Here is an 18,383-nt window from a genome sequence, read left to right as displayed (position 1 = left end):
TTTCGGAACAGAAAAAAAAACATTTCAAAGGGTGGTCGCGTTTTTTTATATTTAGATATCGCAGAGAATCCGGAGCGAATAATAGGAGACCTTTGGTACGCTTGGTGGCAGCAGACTTTACCAGGTAAAATGTGCGCAAGCTCAGAGCTCCGTAAACAATGTAAATTTACCTGGTAGATCTGCTGCCACCTAGCGTTCCAAAGTCTCCCATTATGTCCATGCAAGATAAATTATTCCTAAACATGGATATAAAACCTCAGAAGCGTTAATGCAGTAACGTTTCTCGGATTCAAGAATGTCGGAGCACAAAAATTGATAATTTTAGCCACATAACCTTGAAGTGAAATGTTTCTCAAAATGCTTTATTCTATGTAAAAGTAGACTTGATGACAAGTCGTAAGGCGCTGCCTATTTGTCTGCCGTTCATGCAACAGTCACAGTGCGAGTATACACATGCAACGGTCGTAGGTAGCGCAACTGACTCACACACACATTCTGAGATCGATGGTGAGTGTACCGTCCCCGTAGCTACACCGCGGTAACTAGACCGCGCTTAACAATTACCGTCTTGACTTCAAGACTAATGTTAAAGCTGTTGTATGATTTTTAGCAATAGTTTTTATTGCCGTTTATTTAAAGAGTTATTACCATACCTATACTTTCCCTTTAATAAACATATCAGACTGCTGTGTTTGAGTTTTTTCCAATGCTGTTTTGTTCAAGGTGCTGTTACTTAAAGGCAGTGGACACTATTGGTAATTACTCAACATAATTATTAGCATACTTGGTAACGAGTAGGCCCTAATGGGGAGAGGTTGATAGTATAAAACATTGTGTGAAACGGCTCCCTCTGAAGTAACGTAGATTTCGAGAAAGAAGTAATTTTTCAAGAATTTGATTTCGAGACCTCAGAATTAGATTTTGAGGTTTCGAAATCAAGCATCTTTCTGTCATTGTTATCTCGCAACTTCGACGACCAATTGAGCTCAAATTTTCACAGAGTTGTTACTTTATGCACATGTTGAGATACACCAAGTGAGAAGACTGGTCTTTGACAACTATCAATAGTGTCCAGTGTCTTTAAGTACAAAACAGACGTGGGCAATAATTGGGAGCTACGTGTTTTTGAATGTCGTTTGAAATCCTCCATGTAGGGGACATGTAAATTTTTAAAAGAATTTTATGAAACATGTTTACGATCACTCAAATTTATCTACTAGTTGTTTATTATTAATGTATTAACTACATAAGAGCTAATTTTAGCATTATTAATTATTAGATTAGATTAGATTTTATTTAATATTGTCCACGCTAAAAAACATAGAAACTTGACATCCACTGGCCAAATACAAGTATACACAATCAATAACAAAACTATATAAATTACAAAATAAGTTACGTTAGAATTACAAAGCACCAAAATACAAAAGGCCCGCACACTAAAAAAAAATGCACCAGCCAAAACAACGCCAACCGATCACAAAGGATACCAAGACAGCAACAGGCTTGGGGAAAAAAAATCCCGGTCCTCCTACCCCCGTGTAGCCACCCATTGACCAGCTAACGCTGCCCCGACCAATCCATTCCAACAGTGCGAACAGTACATTTAATACAAGACCATGGCACGACCTTGACTTTTGAACCACTCAAAATATGTTGTAAGCATACAAACTAACTTGGTAAACCAGCAACTGAAAGCTGTTGATAGTATAACACGTTTTGAGAAACGGCTCCCTCTGAAAGTATTAACGTAGTTTTTTGAGTAAGAGGTAAATTCTCACTTCAGGCCTGAAGCCTTTTACTATGCATCTAAAAGCACACCAAATAATTTGTGCAACAAGTTGTTTTTCCTTTCACGGTTTCTCTTGCAACTTCGATGACCAATTGGGTCAAACTTTTAACAGATTTATTAGTATACACATGTTGGGATACACCAAGTGAGAATACGGGCCTATGTCATTAATACCAAAGGTGTCCAGTGCCTTTATATACTTTTTGTTCTTTGACCTTGAAATGTCCTGAGATATTTTCTGAGTTATATCATAAAAAGTAACGATACTAATCTTAAAATAATAGTTAAAATAATTACTTCATTATCTCAAAACAACAATGCTCCACGGAACGAGAGCAAACACATGACAGCTGGGCGGTTTAGCAAGTTAGACATTCTTGTCTATCATTTTCATGACAGGTTGGTCTGTCATATTAGCAGATAGACTTGACTCAAGTCCCAATCCCGTGCCATCGCCAGAAAACTATTGTTTCTGTGATGCTTTTTATTCCCCAGCCTGTTCCGCATTCTTGGGACGCACATTTTGATGGCGAGCGCGCACTGTGTTGACTTGTTTGCTATGTTGGCGCGATATGCTTGGGGACCTTTCACACGCGAACGGGACTTGAATCAAGTCTAAGAAGCAGACCGGTAGTTGGACTTCCTGGTTTGAAAGACAACACGTGGTTGGATCTCAGTATTTTGAATAAAAAGTCCGGTTATTCTAAAAGGTAATCATTACTTCCGACGTGCGATCCCGTGCCAGAAAGATGCTTCACGCGTGCAAGATGACGTTGCTCTGCTATATTCTGGTCGTTGCTGTAGCAATTAAAAGTGAGTGTTTAGTTGAGTTTAGTGTATTAGTTTGTTGTTACCTTTGGGACTGTGTCAACTTTCCAGTGTTTTAACACTTTCTACCTTAGCGTACCATACCTTCAAGACTTGTGCCCAATTTCATGGAGCTGCTCAAGCCTAAAATAGTGGTTAAACATGTAGACATGGGTTTAATCCACTAGGAGCATGGTCGACAGGTCAGAATGCACCACACTTCCCAACTTTTTACGAATCAATTATTATGAAGTGCCTTGCTCAAGGGCACAATTAGTGTCATGACGGGACGTCAACTGATGCTGACAACACCAGAGATACATTCTTCGTCATCACAGAGTCTCGAGGACACATCATTATTTCAAGAGCTAAACATGAATGTGATACAAACAAACCATGTATCGTACATGCACTGCAAAAACAAGGGTGTTCAACTTTAGCACCATAGGTGTTGACGCCTTATAGATACCAAAAAACAATAAAAGGTTACAACACATGTAGGGTGTTAAAAACAACACTGTTTTCTACCAAAACAATTTGTGGTATTTTAACACCCCATGATGTTAGTTTTGAATCCCTCTTCGGATGCTTTATGTGACAACACCCATTAGTGTCAATCTTAACATCCAATTTTGTGCAGTGTGGGTGCAGCATTACGCCAATAGACCTTATGCACATGACGTCATTTCAGTAGGGCACCCTAACCTAGAGGTCAAAAGGAGGTCGTTCATTGGCCAATCCTGTGCGCCGCGCGTACACATCTGTGCGATTCGATTGTTTCGTCACCGTTTTTACACTAAGATGGCCGCTGGATGACGTCAATGCATAAGGTCTATAGAACGAGGGGATGGGGGGGCAATAATGCTAGTTATGAATCATACGGGATGTCGTGACGATGAGTCAACTGAAAATATATGTGTACAGTATGTCATGGAGTACTATCCTTACTCTATGAGTATATACACAACGACACCAAATGTACTTCCTTGAATTTGGAACGACTTTGTTTTACTCGCCAAATCACCATAAGCTATCTTGAGGTATGGTGGGCACGTCACTGCAGCTGCACTATTTGGTATAGGTAAATTTGTTTGAATGCACCTAATCCAAACCGTGAACTCTTTAGTGTCAGCCATACTGCCAAAATGCTAACGGAACGGTTTTGTGCAGTGATATAAGCCGCTGGAAAGAGTGAGCTCGCACCCAAAAAAAGTGAAACTGAACTCCTTTCTTGCGCACTGGGTAGGGTGTGAAAGAGCTTGACGCACGCCGTGTAAATGGACGCCAGCCCCCCGTCAACATCGTGTCGACCGGCAATAATCAAAGCGTCAATATTATCATCTGTACTGGTCATTTCATTGCTGATCTCGCTCTACTTTACCGGTGTATTTTATGATCGAGCTGAAGGTAGCGTAAGTCCTGCTAATATTCGTAAAGGTAATGTTCAGAATGCCGCCTATATAGTACCACGACTATACGGGTTTCTTTATTTCATCAAGAACTATCCTTTTCTGTATCTGTATTTTTATTAATTGTAAAGTGTGTACAGACTGCTCTCTTTTAAAAGTATAAAGAATAATTGTAGGAAGAGGTTCTGCTCGATGGGATTTCACATGTTTTACTTGTCTCTGCTTTATGTTGTAGGCGCAACTGCAGCCGTTAGCTGTCTCGGACGATGCGGTGATAAGGCGAGCAGCGCGTACAGCTGCCAGTGCAATTCGGTCTGCCTGAAATTCAACGACTGCTGCAACGACTATAATCGGTACTGCGTAGAGGGTAAAGTGTGGTCACAATGATCTTTTTTGTTTTTACTCATCTAAAATGTATAGCCATGTCCCTTGCTGCTAAATTTACAACCTTGGATTATTTATTTTTTTATCACCGTGCGTAACTGATTTTGCCAGCTTTAACACGGCAAAGTAAAAATAAAAAATAAACTAACAACCCTTGTGCGCTAGATAGAGAGTGCTGACTGGTAATTACCAGTCAGTAACCAAATGCACAACTGATATACCAATATTTTTTTCATTTTTCCCCCCTTTTTTTGTGGGGGGGGGGGGTGTCAACTTTGGTGGCCCAACATACTCGTCGTTGCCCGATGGAAAAAACAACGTCACTGCAACGTCACTTGTCAACAGTTGCCCACCAAAACAATAATTGTACGTTTGCCAACCTTGGACCGACGTATAATGTTAGCTTGGGTTGCTTATAGGCTACGCCCTTTTTCCCGTTCAACTTGTGTGTCGTTAATCGTCCATCATCCTCCATTTGGCTTTCTGCCCCACATTGCCCCAGAGGTTTGAGGTATATATGGATTGCACATAGTGTCACCGACCGCCATCTTTGATGTAAAACAATTGAATGGTGCACGCGTGTATTCAGTGCGAACTCTCAGCCAATGATAGCATTTCTGTGTTGTGCACGTTTCATCAAAGTTGGTGGTCAATGACGTCATGTCCAATCCATCTATTTTCTTTGCCTCGTGATTTAACATGTTTGTACATGTATATTTTGTTTAACCTTAATACATTGATGTGTATTAACATGTTTGTGTTCTTACAAACACACGGAGTGTATTTACCCTTTCTAGTCTTTCGCTCCAGGATCTTGTCTCAATCGATGTGACGATACCGACATTCGCTATCCATGTACTTGCGATTCTCAGTGTGGATCGTGGCCGATAGCAGGCTGCTGTTCAGACCACGACGCCCGATGTAAAATTGTGGTGACCACAACTGCACCAGGTAGCTATATACTATATACTTATTTTTAAGTTATACTTAAGTTTAAAAATACGCAAAATGCAGGATCCTCATGCGCAAACCATAACAATACAATGCAAAGAATTATATGGGCTATTGTTACAGTCCCTTGAAAATCTAACTTTTAACTGACTGTACAGCAATTCAGGCAAGGCCCAAATGCACAAACGATTACCTAAACAAGTGATTCAAATTAACATCGAAGGGACGACGAAACAAGTAAATACTTGTTATGGGAACATCATATTGTCATTAATTATTCGGTTGGAGAAATCATAGAGTGAAATGAACATTCTTAAACACACACACAATCCATAGGCTGTTTTTTCCCGCAAAGTCAGACCCAAAGCCCATGCAGTTCTTGACTTGAGAGCAGACACAGTCCATGCAGCCAGAGACGTCAACTACTTGTCATAACCACACAACTCAGCGTCTCTTTCATCAAGTAACCAGTTTTCTTGTCATACGTGCTTGCTATCCGCAAACTAGGCCTATATGTTTTTATAATGGTATGTCTGTACGGCGAATATCGATGTTGCTTTTTAGATATTGTATATTGGACATTCACATATGTTTGTACAGCGAATATCGATGTTGCTTTTTAGACATTGGATATTGGCCATTTAAATAATGTCTGTACAACAAACTACACCTATTTACTGTACAAACATAATGTGAGTGTCAAATATCCATTATTAAACTTAACTGTCATGTTTTTAAAACTTCAACGTTTTATAGAACTTAAAACCTTCCTCTTATAATAACACAGGCTCGTGTACTGGACGATGTGGTCAGATTCCCGACTCGACCCAGCCATGCCAATGTAACTCTAAATGCTCCAAGTTCGGGGACTGTTGCAGCGACTACGGAAGTCTATGTAATGACATTGATAACACGGATACAATTTTCAGTAATTTCATTACTAAAAAAAGTATTTTCATTTTGTTTTCAGACAACTTGGAAAGAATGCTTGTTTAATATGCGTCACTGGGATTTTGAATTTTAGTTGTTGTTACCATAAATCCCGGTCAACTTCTTTGTGACTTATACCTTGTTTTATAGATGTATTACACCCTTTTTTACTGTTTTCCATTCCAGATTTATCTATTTAGTATATAATTAATGTTTTCAAGAGCTTTATCCTTTTCGTATAAATTATTTGTAATTTTGTATTTTGATGTGACTTGCCAAATAAATAAATAATTATAATAATGTAGAAAGGTTCAAAGTACTATTTAATATCTTTTGATCATCAGGCGGTGCCCCAGCCCCTCCACCAACGTCTGCCCCAGTGATCCCTGTGGACATATCGGCATTTGCCAGCGCCATCTGGGCTGATGATGTCAATCGACTGAGCATCGGTAGCGATCTAGTGATGAATACGGGCAACTACATCAGTGACTCGTATTTGCATCAGGACGTCTCCTACAACAGGTTTCTATTATTTGATCATGACCTCCCCGATCTCCCCTCACTCCAACACCATAAGTAAAATCCTTGCCAACAAGACCTCCGAAATCACAAATAGACCCAATTCTTAATACAGATCATTTGTTTTGTGAAAGCTTCAACCCCGTCCTCTCCAAGTCAGTGCATCAAGTTATCGTGCGGGTCCAGTGGTGAGAATATAACATGACTTGCTATCACAAGGTTGTGGGATCGAATCCTACCAAGCTAACCGCTGGTTTCAAAACGGCTAGAATAAATATTGTCGTCTATAGTTACTGGGTCACGATTTCTTGAGTTGTGCAATTCATAATCATCGACGTAAAACCAAATGGGTAAGAGAGATGTTTAATCCCCTAGAATCCAGTCTTCATCATGACAAACAGTTTTACAGCACATTGTTGCAAGATGGTTCAAAATAATAAGCTATGCCGTTTATTACAGTGCCGTTTCAAGGGGTTGCAAAGCGCTCTGTGTCCAACACATGCCAACAAATCTAAAACAAAGATGCCCTCTCCCTCTACAGATTGTTTTCCTCAGTTAACGCTCAAATGCTTCAAAGACCGACATACAAAGCCCTCATAAAGCTCTTCAACAACTACATCACCACACAGGGAAAGACTGAGACCAAGACGTCCACAGAGTCGGCCGAAGAGGACGAGTTCATGAATGCGATATTCAACACTGTGGTCATGCAGCGGGCGTACCAGTTTGTCAAAGCCAAGAGTAAGGGTCTATAGGTTTTCCCCGGTCGGTATCAGCTAAAGTTCATTAAAAAAAAAACATTTACACGTCGTATTCAAATTCAACACTGTGATCATGTAGTGGTCATGCAGCGGGCGTACCAGTTTGTCAAAGCCAAGAGTAAGGGTCTATAGGTTTTCCCCGGTCGGTATCAGCTAAAGTTCATTAAAAAAAACCATTTACACGTCGTATTCAAATTCAACACTGTGATCATGTAGTGGTCATGCAGCGGGAGTACCAGTTTGTCAAAGCCAAGAGTAAGGGTTTATATTATATAGGTTTTCCAGGCCGATATCAGAACGTTCAAAAACATCTACACGTGGTATTCAAATTCAAGGGCTTCCCCCTACTATAATGCAGTCAATTTATTTTCCCTGCACACATGAAAACCATGTATGGTTTCAATCATCCACCCATTCATCTGACAATCAAGTTTGCCTCCACAACTTTACTCTGCTTGGTTCCTTGCCACTCCATTGTAAACTATTAACTTTGATTGACAAATATTTTCCCGCCTTTTGGTTGATACCTTCCCTAATATGTGCGCTTGGTTGTGCCTCTACACTGCAAAAACTGGGGTGTTAATTTCACCAACGATATAGTAATGTGGATAAAATAACACCATGTTGGTGTTGTTACATAATAGATACCAGGAAGAAACAATTTAACACCCCAGTTTTTGCACTAAACAAAGGTCCGGTTGGATCGAAAGCTAAACGATCACATTTTGTTCGTTAGTTGTGACGTTTGTTTGTCTGTTTGTTCGTTGCCTTATAGCTTGACTTGGCCTACTCATTGTACATATAAATATGTGAAGGCTTAGGTGTAGTGAGGAACATTCAATTGAAAATTACATTATTTTTTTTATGAACAGACTATTATTCAGGGAGTCTCAGCCAATACAAGACGTTCATTCGAGGACTTCTCTTCACTCACTACTCTCGTAAAGCCACACAAGACTCCTCGGGATTTGAACACGTGTTCGTTGGCGAGTTCTCAGATAGCTCCACGATATCCGGTTTCCATAACTGGGTCCGCATGTACCTTTTGGAAGACCAGGGGCATGCTAACTATTACGGATACATCAAACAAAAACAGGTAGATAGATTTTGAGGCATGGCATGGTGAGGTATCAACTTGCGGTACGTGTATCTACTTGTCAGGAGAACTTGTTCTTGAGAGAAATGTCTTTTGTTATTCTACTACCGCCGACGAGTAGATATCAGATGTTCGGGAGACTTTTCAGATCTGAAAAGAACTGTCCCCCTTTTTTTTATTAGACCTCCATGATTTAGTTACTTCCCAGGCGGAAGGTACAGGCAATTGGCTTGGACTACTATTTAAGCGTATAGGATCGTAATTAACTGCACTACCGCGGAGTCAGTTCTTGAGTTGGTCTCAGTTTCAGCGCAAAATGTGACGTGTGTGATCCAGATGTTCAGAATACATTATTATCCCCACAACGTCAGGGATCTCTATTAATAATTTTAATCTCATTGCAAAAAGATAAGATTATAATAACTGTGTCACGTACGCTCGTACCAGCCAAAGTGACATATTATTTGTGTGGGTCGTAAAAAAGTGTACCAAAAAAATTCATTTCAAAAGGCGGCCGCCTGAAAACAACACGTGGTTAAGTTTTCTGATGTATATAAATAGAAACAATCAATCAATTAATCAAACAATCAATCAGTCTATCATTTGCGCTGCCAATCAACTAATTGATCAATCATCCAATCGATAAACTTTCCCTGTGTCTCCTTTCCTACACAGCCCAATCTAATCAAATACCAGTTCAAGTGGTCGAACCGCGTCAAGCCAGTCACGTCCACAATGTACGGCGTCAGCCCCGAGTTCGAAATTGCACTCTTCTCGACTTGCTTCTTGAAGTCTCCCAACTCACTCTGCAGACTCAAGATCAATGGACAGACTGCAAATGTGCAGACATACGACTACAAGGGAGCGCAAGTATTTGGATCAGCATACTTTACATCTTAAAGGTGACACACAGACAACTCAGACAGTAAGTTTTTGTTAATAACACAAAAACAGGGTGTCCGTGAGTGATGTCATCAAAGTATTATTAGACGAGGTGGTGTTAACATTTTACCATCAATCCAATGTCAGGTTCAGGAGTTAGTTTTACATTTTCCCAATTATAAAAATTTAACTTCGTGTTTAAACTGGAGGTCCAGGGGTGGATTTCACAAAGGTAGTCCTAACTTAGGACTAGTCCTAGGCAATGCTAAGAGATAGGACCAGTCCTAAGTTAGGACCCTAACTTAGGACTGGTCCTATCTCTTAGCATTGCCTAGGACTACTTAGGACTGGTCCTATCTCTTAGCATTGCCTAGGACTAGTCCTCCTAACTTAGGACTGGTCCTATCTCTTAGCATTGCCTAGGACTAGTCCTAAGTTAGGACTACCTTTGTGGAATCCACCCCAGGTCAAATGGATTCACAATTTGTGCAGCGTTTGGTTCACTTTTGCAAAAACCTTTACAATAATCATGTATAAATTAAACAAAAAACAAAAAGAAAATTACGGAAATCGAAAAAAAAATTCTCATGTTTCATTTCATTAAATTTTATTGTTACAATAATATGTCACATTTATCTGGGTTGAAGAAACAAAAGAACCCTCAACAACAACAAAAGTGCTTTGCACTGAGCGGCCATGACAAAACAGCCTAACTAAAAAGAAATTTGGTTTCTTATGATAAGATCATTAATTTTGTGGGTAAATTGAGGGCGTTTTTTCCCATTTCAAGACTAAAAGTTTCTAAGGCATAGGCCCTCCTATGTATGTAAGTGAACATAACATGTCCTATCTCGGCCTGATATCTCATTGCACGAAGTGCTCCCTAGCAGGATTCGAACCAGGGTCCTAGAGGTGGCAAATGAGGAAAGATACCAGTATGCCAACCCTACTGCCCAGTGACCACGTTTCCTGCATAGTGACCACAGAAATGTCCACATAATAATAACAATAATATCAAAGTCTTATATAGCGCATGTATCTACCAACAAGGTACTCAAGGCGCTTAGTATATACACTTTATACAGGTGCTGTGGCAAATTCAGCAGCCTCAGCAAGGAACACCAGGGCGAACCTCTTCTCTTTTCGATAAGTGCACTGGGTTCTTTTACATGCGCTACACAACACACGGGACACTCCGCTGATTAGAAACACCAGAGTGCTCTAAACCGCTCGGCCACCTCACTTCCACATCATAATTGAAGTTCCGTAAGGGAAGTTACTGTTCCGTTTTCAAATCAGGTGGAAGTTGACAGTCAAGCACTTTCACATCTCTAAGAATTGCAGCTACTTGATTGGCCTTTTGGAGTTGTATACTGTTATCCCATTAACACCAGCAGATGCCCTACAGTACTTCATAAGCAAAGCTCCCTCGGACAATTTCTCTGTTACCAAATCCCTGCAGAGAGGAAAAAATAACCCCAAAAGATTAAATAATATGAAGTGCTGGTACAACATCAGTTGAAGTTACTGGGAAATTTATTCGTTTACTATTAAATTAATACTTCATCTACCTAGTAGAAACTTGGAAATTTGCATGGTGGAAACACAATCAAGTGAGGTTTGCAGAGACACCATGCACACAACTTCGTGTGACAAGGGTGTTTTTTTCTTTCATGGTTATCTCGCAACTTTGACGACCAATCAAGCTCAAATTTTCACAGGTTTGTTATGTTATGCATATGTTGAGATGCCCGGAGTGCGAAGACTGGTCTTTGACAATTACCAATAGTGTCCACTGTCTCTAACCATCACTTCTCCTCAGAACAACCACAGTTCTTAGAGGGAGTTATTTAAAAATGTTGTGCTCTTACAAAACAAATTCTTACCCAATGTACGGATGAATTTCCTCCTGTGTCCATCTTTCCCTGGTCTTAAACAGGAAGTTGAACCTGGTAATCGGAATGAATACAAACATACAAATTCAAGTTTAGGCAGAAATTCAAATCAATTAAATTCCAGTTCAATGTCTTTTGTCCATAAAATAGAAATTTGCTTTGTCGGACATGCTTATAACTAAGAGTAAAAATGTTTGTTGAAAATTACAGAAATACAAATTATACTGAAGAACAACAATATCTAAAACTAATAAAATCATGTCTATGTTCCCTATAAGAAGCTTTATGAAACAAAATATGTCTTATCCATCTCTCTTACCTGTCTGCCTCGTGTTCCGGTGTTGACGAGAGTGGAAAATGAAAGATAACCTCTGGCTTGCTGGACTTGTCAATCAAGGCAACCCCCTGCAGTAACATAAACATCCAAAATGTATTCTGTGATTTAGAAATATTCAGAAAAGCCTTTAAATGCTCTTTTGGATGGTTTACTTTCAGGGCACTTTTCGCAGAATCAGGTAAAGATTTGGCAGCTGTTTCTCACTCCGTTGGAGAAGGGCTTTGAAACACGGTGTATGAGGGCGCTATACAAGTATTGAATTATCACTAATATTATACCAGAAAAACCATCTCACCTGTAACTGATGCAATCCGGTCGTCATTCCTTCTGGTACGCTCTGTTGCCACGACAACAGAAATTCAGCAAAATTAAACTGAAACCAAAATGCAAACGAACACAGATATAATAATTCAAGTCGTCAAATTCAACCTATTTACAAGGATGTTTTTCAGTTTATAGGCAGTGTTTCCACTGCCCGTTCAAACGTGATGGGGCCAACCTCCCTACTTCGGGCGTGATATTGGGTCCTTAGGAAAAAGTAGGAATTTCTTATTGAGTAAAGGACACGGTATAGGCTTGAATAAACATTTTTTGAAAACCTGTTAGTGGTCAATATGAATGATTGTAATGTTTTTGAAGACCGAAGAAACTTTTTCCTTTCAACAATTTTCTCCTACCTTTTCAGCTGGTCTGAGAAGCATCTCTGCAAAAAGCTGGCAAACTGTGTCCTCATTAAGACAGTAAAATATCTCGTCCTCTGAGAACAAAAAAAGAAAGAAAAATATAGTGAGTTGCTGCTTATGGCAGTGTTCTCCATTATAACAATGGTTCGCTGGCCCCGGGCAAGTTAAAACACCTAAGGACCTGACAGTCCAAAACAAAACTCTCTCCAACATATCATACATGGTAGGCCTTTATGGCAGAGGGTGCCCTCCAAAACAATTGCTCATACTTTGACCCTCTCGTACAGAAGTAACCCCTCTCCACAAAAACATACAGATAGTTCCAGAGATTCCCAGAACATGTGGAGGACACAATATTGAGCACCAAAAGCTCTCTAAAGCCCGGTTCATACTTTTGGGGTGAATTTTATGTCACAACTATCTTCTCGCAGTGATATCCGCAAGTGAGCAGCCAGAGCTGAACTGCTGCGAATATTCGTTGCGAATTTTATGACGTCAACATTCACTTTGCATTCGCAGGAAGTATGAACTGGGCTTAAGTGGTTCGACCAGCTAGTTCAGTGTTCAGAAGCATCACTTTACATAAATCTATAAATGAAATATGGACAAGTTAAAATAAGTGGTGGACTAATGAAATGACAACTCCCATTGACTAGACACTGGCTAGTCACTGAAAGCATTAGGAGCAAACCCCTGTTAACAAACAAACAAACAAACTCTGCTCTTCTTCACACTAAAACTAAACATACCTTCATCGTCCTCGCGTCTTTCAAGTCTATCTGCAAAGCAGTCCAAGCAGTGCTCTAAAATAGCTCTGAAATTAAACATTAGACAATGGTTTAAATTGTCAATGTTGTGCTGAGGAATTTTTTTTACTGGAGCAGGATTTGAAACTATCGACGTTAAGTGGATGGGCCACAGGCATGATATTTGGTTCTTGCAAAAAAAGTAGGAACATAATCTTGAGTTGAAGGGCTGACCTACATCACAACATGGTGAAAGCTTTAAAGACACTGGACACTATTGGTAATTGTCAAAGACCAGTCTTCTCACTTGGTGTATCTCAACATATGTATAAAATAACAAACCTGTGGAAATTTGAGCTTGATTGGTCGTCGGAGTTGAACTATGAAAGGAAAAAACACCCTTTCAGATGCTTGATTTCGAGACCTAAAATTCTAAACTTGAGGTCTCGTAATCAAATTCTTGGAAAATTACTTCTTTCTTGAAAACTACGTCACTTCAGAGGGAGCCGTTTCTCACAATGTTTAATACTATCAACCTCTCCCAATTACTCATTACCAAGTAAGGTTTTATGCTAACAACTATTTTGAGTAATTACCAATAGTGTCCACTGCCTTTAACAATCTTTTCAGGCTATTTCATCATACTTTTTCTAATTTTTCAAAAGGTAAACAAATTGGAAATCAGACTAGAGTAGGAAGAATACCATGCCTATTCACTGTGCCAGATACGCGCCCATTTTAAATAACCAATACAGGGGGTATGATAAAAAGTCCCTATTTAGCACATTTTACAATAACCGTATCAATGCGCTTTAGTGCCCTGCCGTCGATTTCACAACAGTCTTCCTAACTTAAGACTGATCTTAGGACTTAGGATGAGTCCCAACCCTGCACTGTAGCATGCAGACCTTAAGATTAATCCTAAGTTAGGACGAGTAACTCGTCCTAACTCGAGATAAGACGAGTCCTAACTCTTTGTGAAATCCACCCCTGGTCATTGGGCCAATAACAATCCTTCAATCTCTCTCAGCTTCCTGGGGAGTATACAACCCTGAGCTGCCGTGGCACTCCAGTGGCTTTTGTATACACTGTATCAACCTCTACCCTCGCAAGTACCCATTTATACCGCTGGGTGAAGAGAAGCAAATGTAGTGAAGCATCTTGCTCAGGGACACAAGTGTCACGACCGGGAACCGACCCACACTCTGATGAATAAACCACCAGAACTTTAGTCCGATGTTCTAAACCACTCTGCAATGACACCCTATTGTGAATAGCTAAAGATGGATAAAAAATCGGCAAGATTGGCCACCCCGATGAACATTAAAACTAACCTTGGCTCAAGGTTCTCTAGTGTACTTAACGTCTCCCTCAGAGGAATCTTATGGAATGTCCATGAGTTCTCCTCAATGAGCGACAAAATATGACTCAGTACTTGGCACTCATAGTCGAAATGTAACATTCTCCAGAAACCTAAGAGAAAAGGGGAAAAATAATTGAACGAAAATACTTTTGATTACCCAGAGATGAGTAATACGCAAATAGGCAGAAGACATTTCCCCGTTAAGTCTTTATTGATCCCTTGCACACGCGTCATACGCGGCAAATGATGCCGCGCTCACCATTATACACCAACGGAGAGCCCTACTCATGGGCAACAAGTTCATTTTTGTTTTGTGTCTGTGGCATAAGTTTGCGACAAGGGCGGCGATAGAACTACCCCTCACCCTAAGAGGGAAAAATGCTCAAAGTGTAAGTTTCTCTGAAAATGAAGACAATACACGATGGCCCTTATCATATCCAAGACATTATTGGATTCACACATATAATGACCAGGTTTACGTGTAATAACGCCGCGTCGCCTAAAATGTGCACGTCACTGCATAACGCACAGCCTAGAGTTCTATATAAAAACACAGCGAATATGCCCACCAGTATGGCGCATTCAAGGGGTTTGCTGATGATTACGTCAGGTGAAATGGGTCAATACAGCCAGTAATGAGTTGGGTCTGTCTGTGAATGGGATGAACTTGCTACAAACGGACCCAGTCTATGTGTACACCCTACAGTTCTGGAGCACCATTCCGATCAAACCCATGCTGGCCCCTCCGTGAAGTTTGTAACAGACCTTAAAAAGTTGCGTCCACTCCGTTTGCATAAAGTGTCAGTCCAATCGACTTTATTTTTTTTCAGATTGTAGTGAGCCTGAGTTTGTTGTGATGGGGGCTTTACCGAAAGAAAATTGCTGTGCCCCTTTCACGAAACTCAAGGCCTGAGAAAAACCCTAGATCATTTGACATACCGTTGACGCAACAAGCTCTCAGCTTCCTCAGTTCTTCCCTGGTTTCTGTCTCGCTCGCTTGCACTGTGTCTAAGATGTGATCCATGGTGTACCTGTTCCCCTCAGCGTCTTCCTCGTACATCTCCCCGTTGTATGGACACTCCTCAAGAAGCGTGCGCAGTTTCCGAAGCCGAGGGATCATCTTCTTGACCTCATAGTAGGACTTGGCTACTCCTGTCACCTGGAAAGGTTTTATAAGAAGTTTTAAAAAAACTGAAGCTACACTGTTGGATTAATGTCTGCCAAGTAATAATACTTAGCTCTTACATTACTTTATCACACCCCTGGGGGTGTATAACAGTGCTCAGTATTTTCTCCTGCATGGCATGTGGAGTTATTTTTTTGAAGTACGAGACCAAGGTGCTGCCGGTCAAACCGGAGACACCGGGGTGAACTCCTTCTCTTTACATTAAGTGCACTGGTTTTTTTATGGGCATTACAAAACACACTCGACCTACAGCTTTACGTCCCATCCGAAGGAAAGCAGCAATAATGGTTTTAGTGTCTTGCTTGTGTCACGACCGGAATTCGAACCCACACTCTGCTGATCAGAACCACCCGAGCTTGAGTTCAGTGTTCTTGTTCGCTCAGCCACGATAGGCCAATATTGGGGTGAGACTTACTCCTGACGAAAATCTCTGAAACTAGGATTGAATTTGTAGGCGGTTCACTGAAATGATGGCCTTCCATTTTCACCACTTGAGTAAAGGTAAATGTTACAATAATTTATATCTTACATATCTGTTGATGATTTGTTTCTTTCCGTCTTCAAAACTTTCCGGTGTGGAGCAGTCAGGGAGCATTAGTAGAGTATTTGATGTTTCCGCTTCCTTAATGTCATATGTCTTGTCATCTAGACACAGGACTGCACTGTCAGATTTCTCACCACGAATGATGATACTGTAAAGAAGTTAAAAAATGCGGTGCTGAAATTAGAAATTTGTTGATGGCCAAGACCCCTTCATGGCCTCCGCGGCATCCGTGTATCATTCCACGCCTGGTGTCATTACAAAAGAATAATCCTACTAGGTATTTAAAGGCAGTGGCACTATTGGTAATTACTCAAAATAATTATCAGCATAAAACGTCACTTGGTAAAGAGTAACGGGGAGAGGTTGATAGTATAAAACATTGTGAGAAACAGCTCCCTCTGAAGTGACATAGTTTTCGAGAAAGAAGTAATTTTTCACGAATTTGATTTCGAATTTGAGGTCACGAACTCAAGCATCTGAAAGCACACAACTTTGTGTGACCAGGGTGTTTTTTCTTTCATTATTATCTTGCAACTTTGACGACCATTTGAGCTGAAGTTACCACAGGTTTGTTATTTTGTGCATATGTTGAGACACCAAGTGAGAAGACTGGTCTTTGACATTACCCATAGTGTCCAGTGTCTTTAAAGAACCATCATTCCTGATCCACCCACAAATTACCTCTTTCCTTCTTCGAGGGATTTGAGGATGGAGTTTTCTACTTCCATGAGAACCATGTCGGCCGCATTGAGATCCGATCCGAAATACAGACATTGACATTTCGGTGATAAGTCGGACAAGTCGAGTTTGGCTAATTCTGCTATGGTATGAACCTGTTCAAGCGTTCTGTAATAATGAACCATGGAGGAAAACAAAAGGTATATGGAGTGTTTAGTATGGATCAAGGGATCAAATTGCAAAGAAATCAAACACCCTCATAATATTACAATCAAAGTGATTTTCGGTAATCAGTTTTATCACCCTTTTTCATCATGTCCTAAGCATTCTTGAAACCATCTCAACTCTTTCCCTGTGGGAGTGTGCAGCACCGGCAGGCAGCAGCCACGCACTAGGGGACGTCGTGGCCGAGTGGTGAAAAGAGCATCGGACTCGATCAAGCGCTGGTGGTTTCTGATCAGAAGAGTGGGGGTTCGAGTCCAAGTCATGATACTTGAGCATGACACTCCGTACTGAAAAAAGATACTTTACCATAATTCCTTTGTCCTTCAGATGGGACTCCACTACTCCTAGAACTATTTCGGTTCGAAATTGTTTTTTTATAGAGCGGTCAACAATTCAAATTTAATATAAGCTTTTACTGCAGAAAGTTGTCCCTATACCCATGCATGCGTTTACGGACTGTAGTTTAGTCAGTGCCTCCTTGCTCTATGGTCAGTGTTTGCATCAACGGGAGACGGTAGCGGAACGAAATCGAAATAGTTCTAGGAGTAGGACCCCCCCCCCCACCCCAACAACAACATCCCATGTCATGAATTGATGGCCGTCATCTTAATAGTTATCATGGTTATGGCCCCACACTATAGTATTTGTCAAACTAAGTAATATCAGTATCACTGAGTATTTTTTATAGTCATGGTAGTTAGTGTTACTAAATACCTAATACTAATCAAACAGTACTGTGGTGCTTACTACAGCTGTAGCATAGATTGGGACATGCTTGTGAAGTTCACCATGTTCTTGTGTCACTTGTGAATTGTCTTTTTTGCTGATCATGTGGTGTCACCAACAATGACCAATCATGCCAAATGCCATGGTCACTGTCTAGTGTCAACGAATCGATGCAGAAAGCAACATCGAAAACCAAACCCTTATTGAATAGCAATACCCAAAAAGTTCACATAAATGCTCAGTGTTTCAGTTATCGTATAATAAGTATCGTTAACGTTAAATTAAATACACAATGGAAGAAAGAGTTTCCACATTTTTAGACAGCACCATAAAATCACTCACCTGTTTCCCGCCATGTTTTTGTTATTGTTTCGATAGAGGGCGCTACAAAACGTGCTTTTTCAATCACACGCACAAACAACACACACCACACAAAAACATCAACGTTGTCCACGAATTTATTGACCAC

The 18,383-nt window shown here is 40.4% G+C and overlaps 2 protein-coding genes across 4 annotated transcripts; one reads left to right on the top strand and one right to left on the bottom strand.

The window, feature by feature from the left end:
• The first annotated feature begins 2,495 nt into the window (after positions 1–2,495).
• LOC117304649 (poly(U)-specific endoribonuclease-like) lies at positions 2,496–9,795 on the top strand. 3 transcript variants are annotated; one of them, XM_033789207.1, is made up of 8 exons: positions 2,496–2,605; positions 4,244–4,375; positions 5,203–5,343; positions 6,131–6,238; positions 6,618–6,795; positions 7,334–7,533; positions 8,426–8,649; positions 9,325–9,795. In XM_033789207.1, exons 1-8 carry the CDS (start codon positions 2,542–2,544, stop codon positions 9,547–9,549), a joined length of 1,272 nt encoding a protein of 423 aa, XP_033645098.1. In that variant the 5' UTR covers positions 2,496–2,541; the 3' UTR covers positions 9,550–9,795. The 3 variants fall into 3 exon arrangements, with proteins under 3 accessions (XP_033645098.1, XP_033645097.1, XP_033645099.1); XM_033789206.1 differs by lacking the exon at positions 2,496–2,605 and adding an exon at positions 3,601–4,036; XM_033789208.1 differs by lacking the exons at positions 2,496–2,605; positions 6,131–6,238 and adding an exon at positions 3,601–4,036.
• A 120-nt stretch (positions 9,796–9,915) lies between these two features.
• LOC117304550 (sister chromatid cohesion protein DCC1-like) lies at positions 9,916–18,289 on the bottom strand. Its single transcript, XM_033789075.1, has 11 exons — positions 18,257–18,289; positions 16,967–17,131; positions 16,271–16,433; positions 15,495–15,714; positions 14,527–14,665; positions 13,196–13,260; positions 12,441–12,520; positions 12,059–12,136; positions 11,746–11,831; positions 11,418–11,480; positions 9,916–10,987 (listed from the first exon to the last, which is right to left on the bottom strand). Exons 1-11 carry the CDS (start codon positions 18,268–18,270, stop codon positions 10,876–10,878), a joined length of 1,185 nt encoding a protein of 394 aa, XP_033644966.1. The 5' UTR covers positions 18,271–18,289; the 3' UTR covers positions 9,916–10,875.
• Positions 18,290–18,383: the final 94 nt, after the last annotated feature.

Source organism: Asterias rubens, chromosome 21 (assembly GCF_902459465.1).
Source record: "Asterias rubens chromosome 21, eAstRub1.3, whole genome shotgun sequence".
NCBI lineage: Eukaryota > Metazoa > Echinodermata > Asteroidea > Forcipulatida > Asteriidae > Asterias > Asterias rubens.
This window is presented reverse-complemented; position numbering and strand designations above follow the sequence as displayed.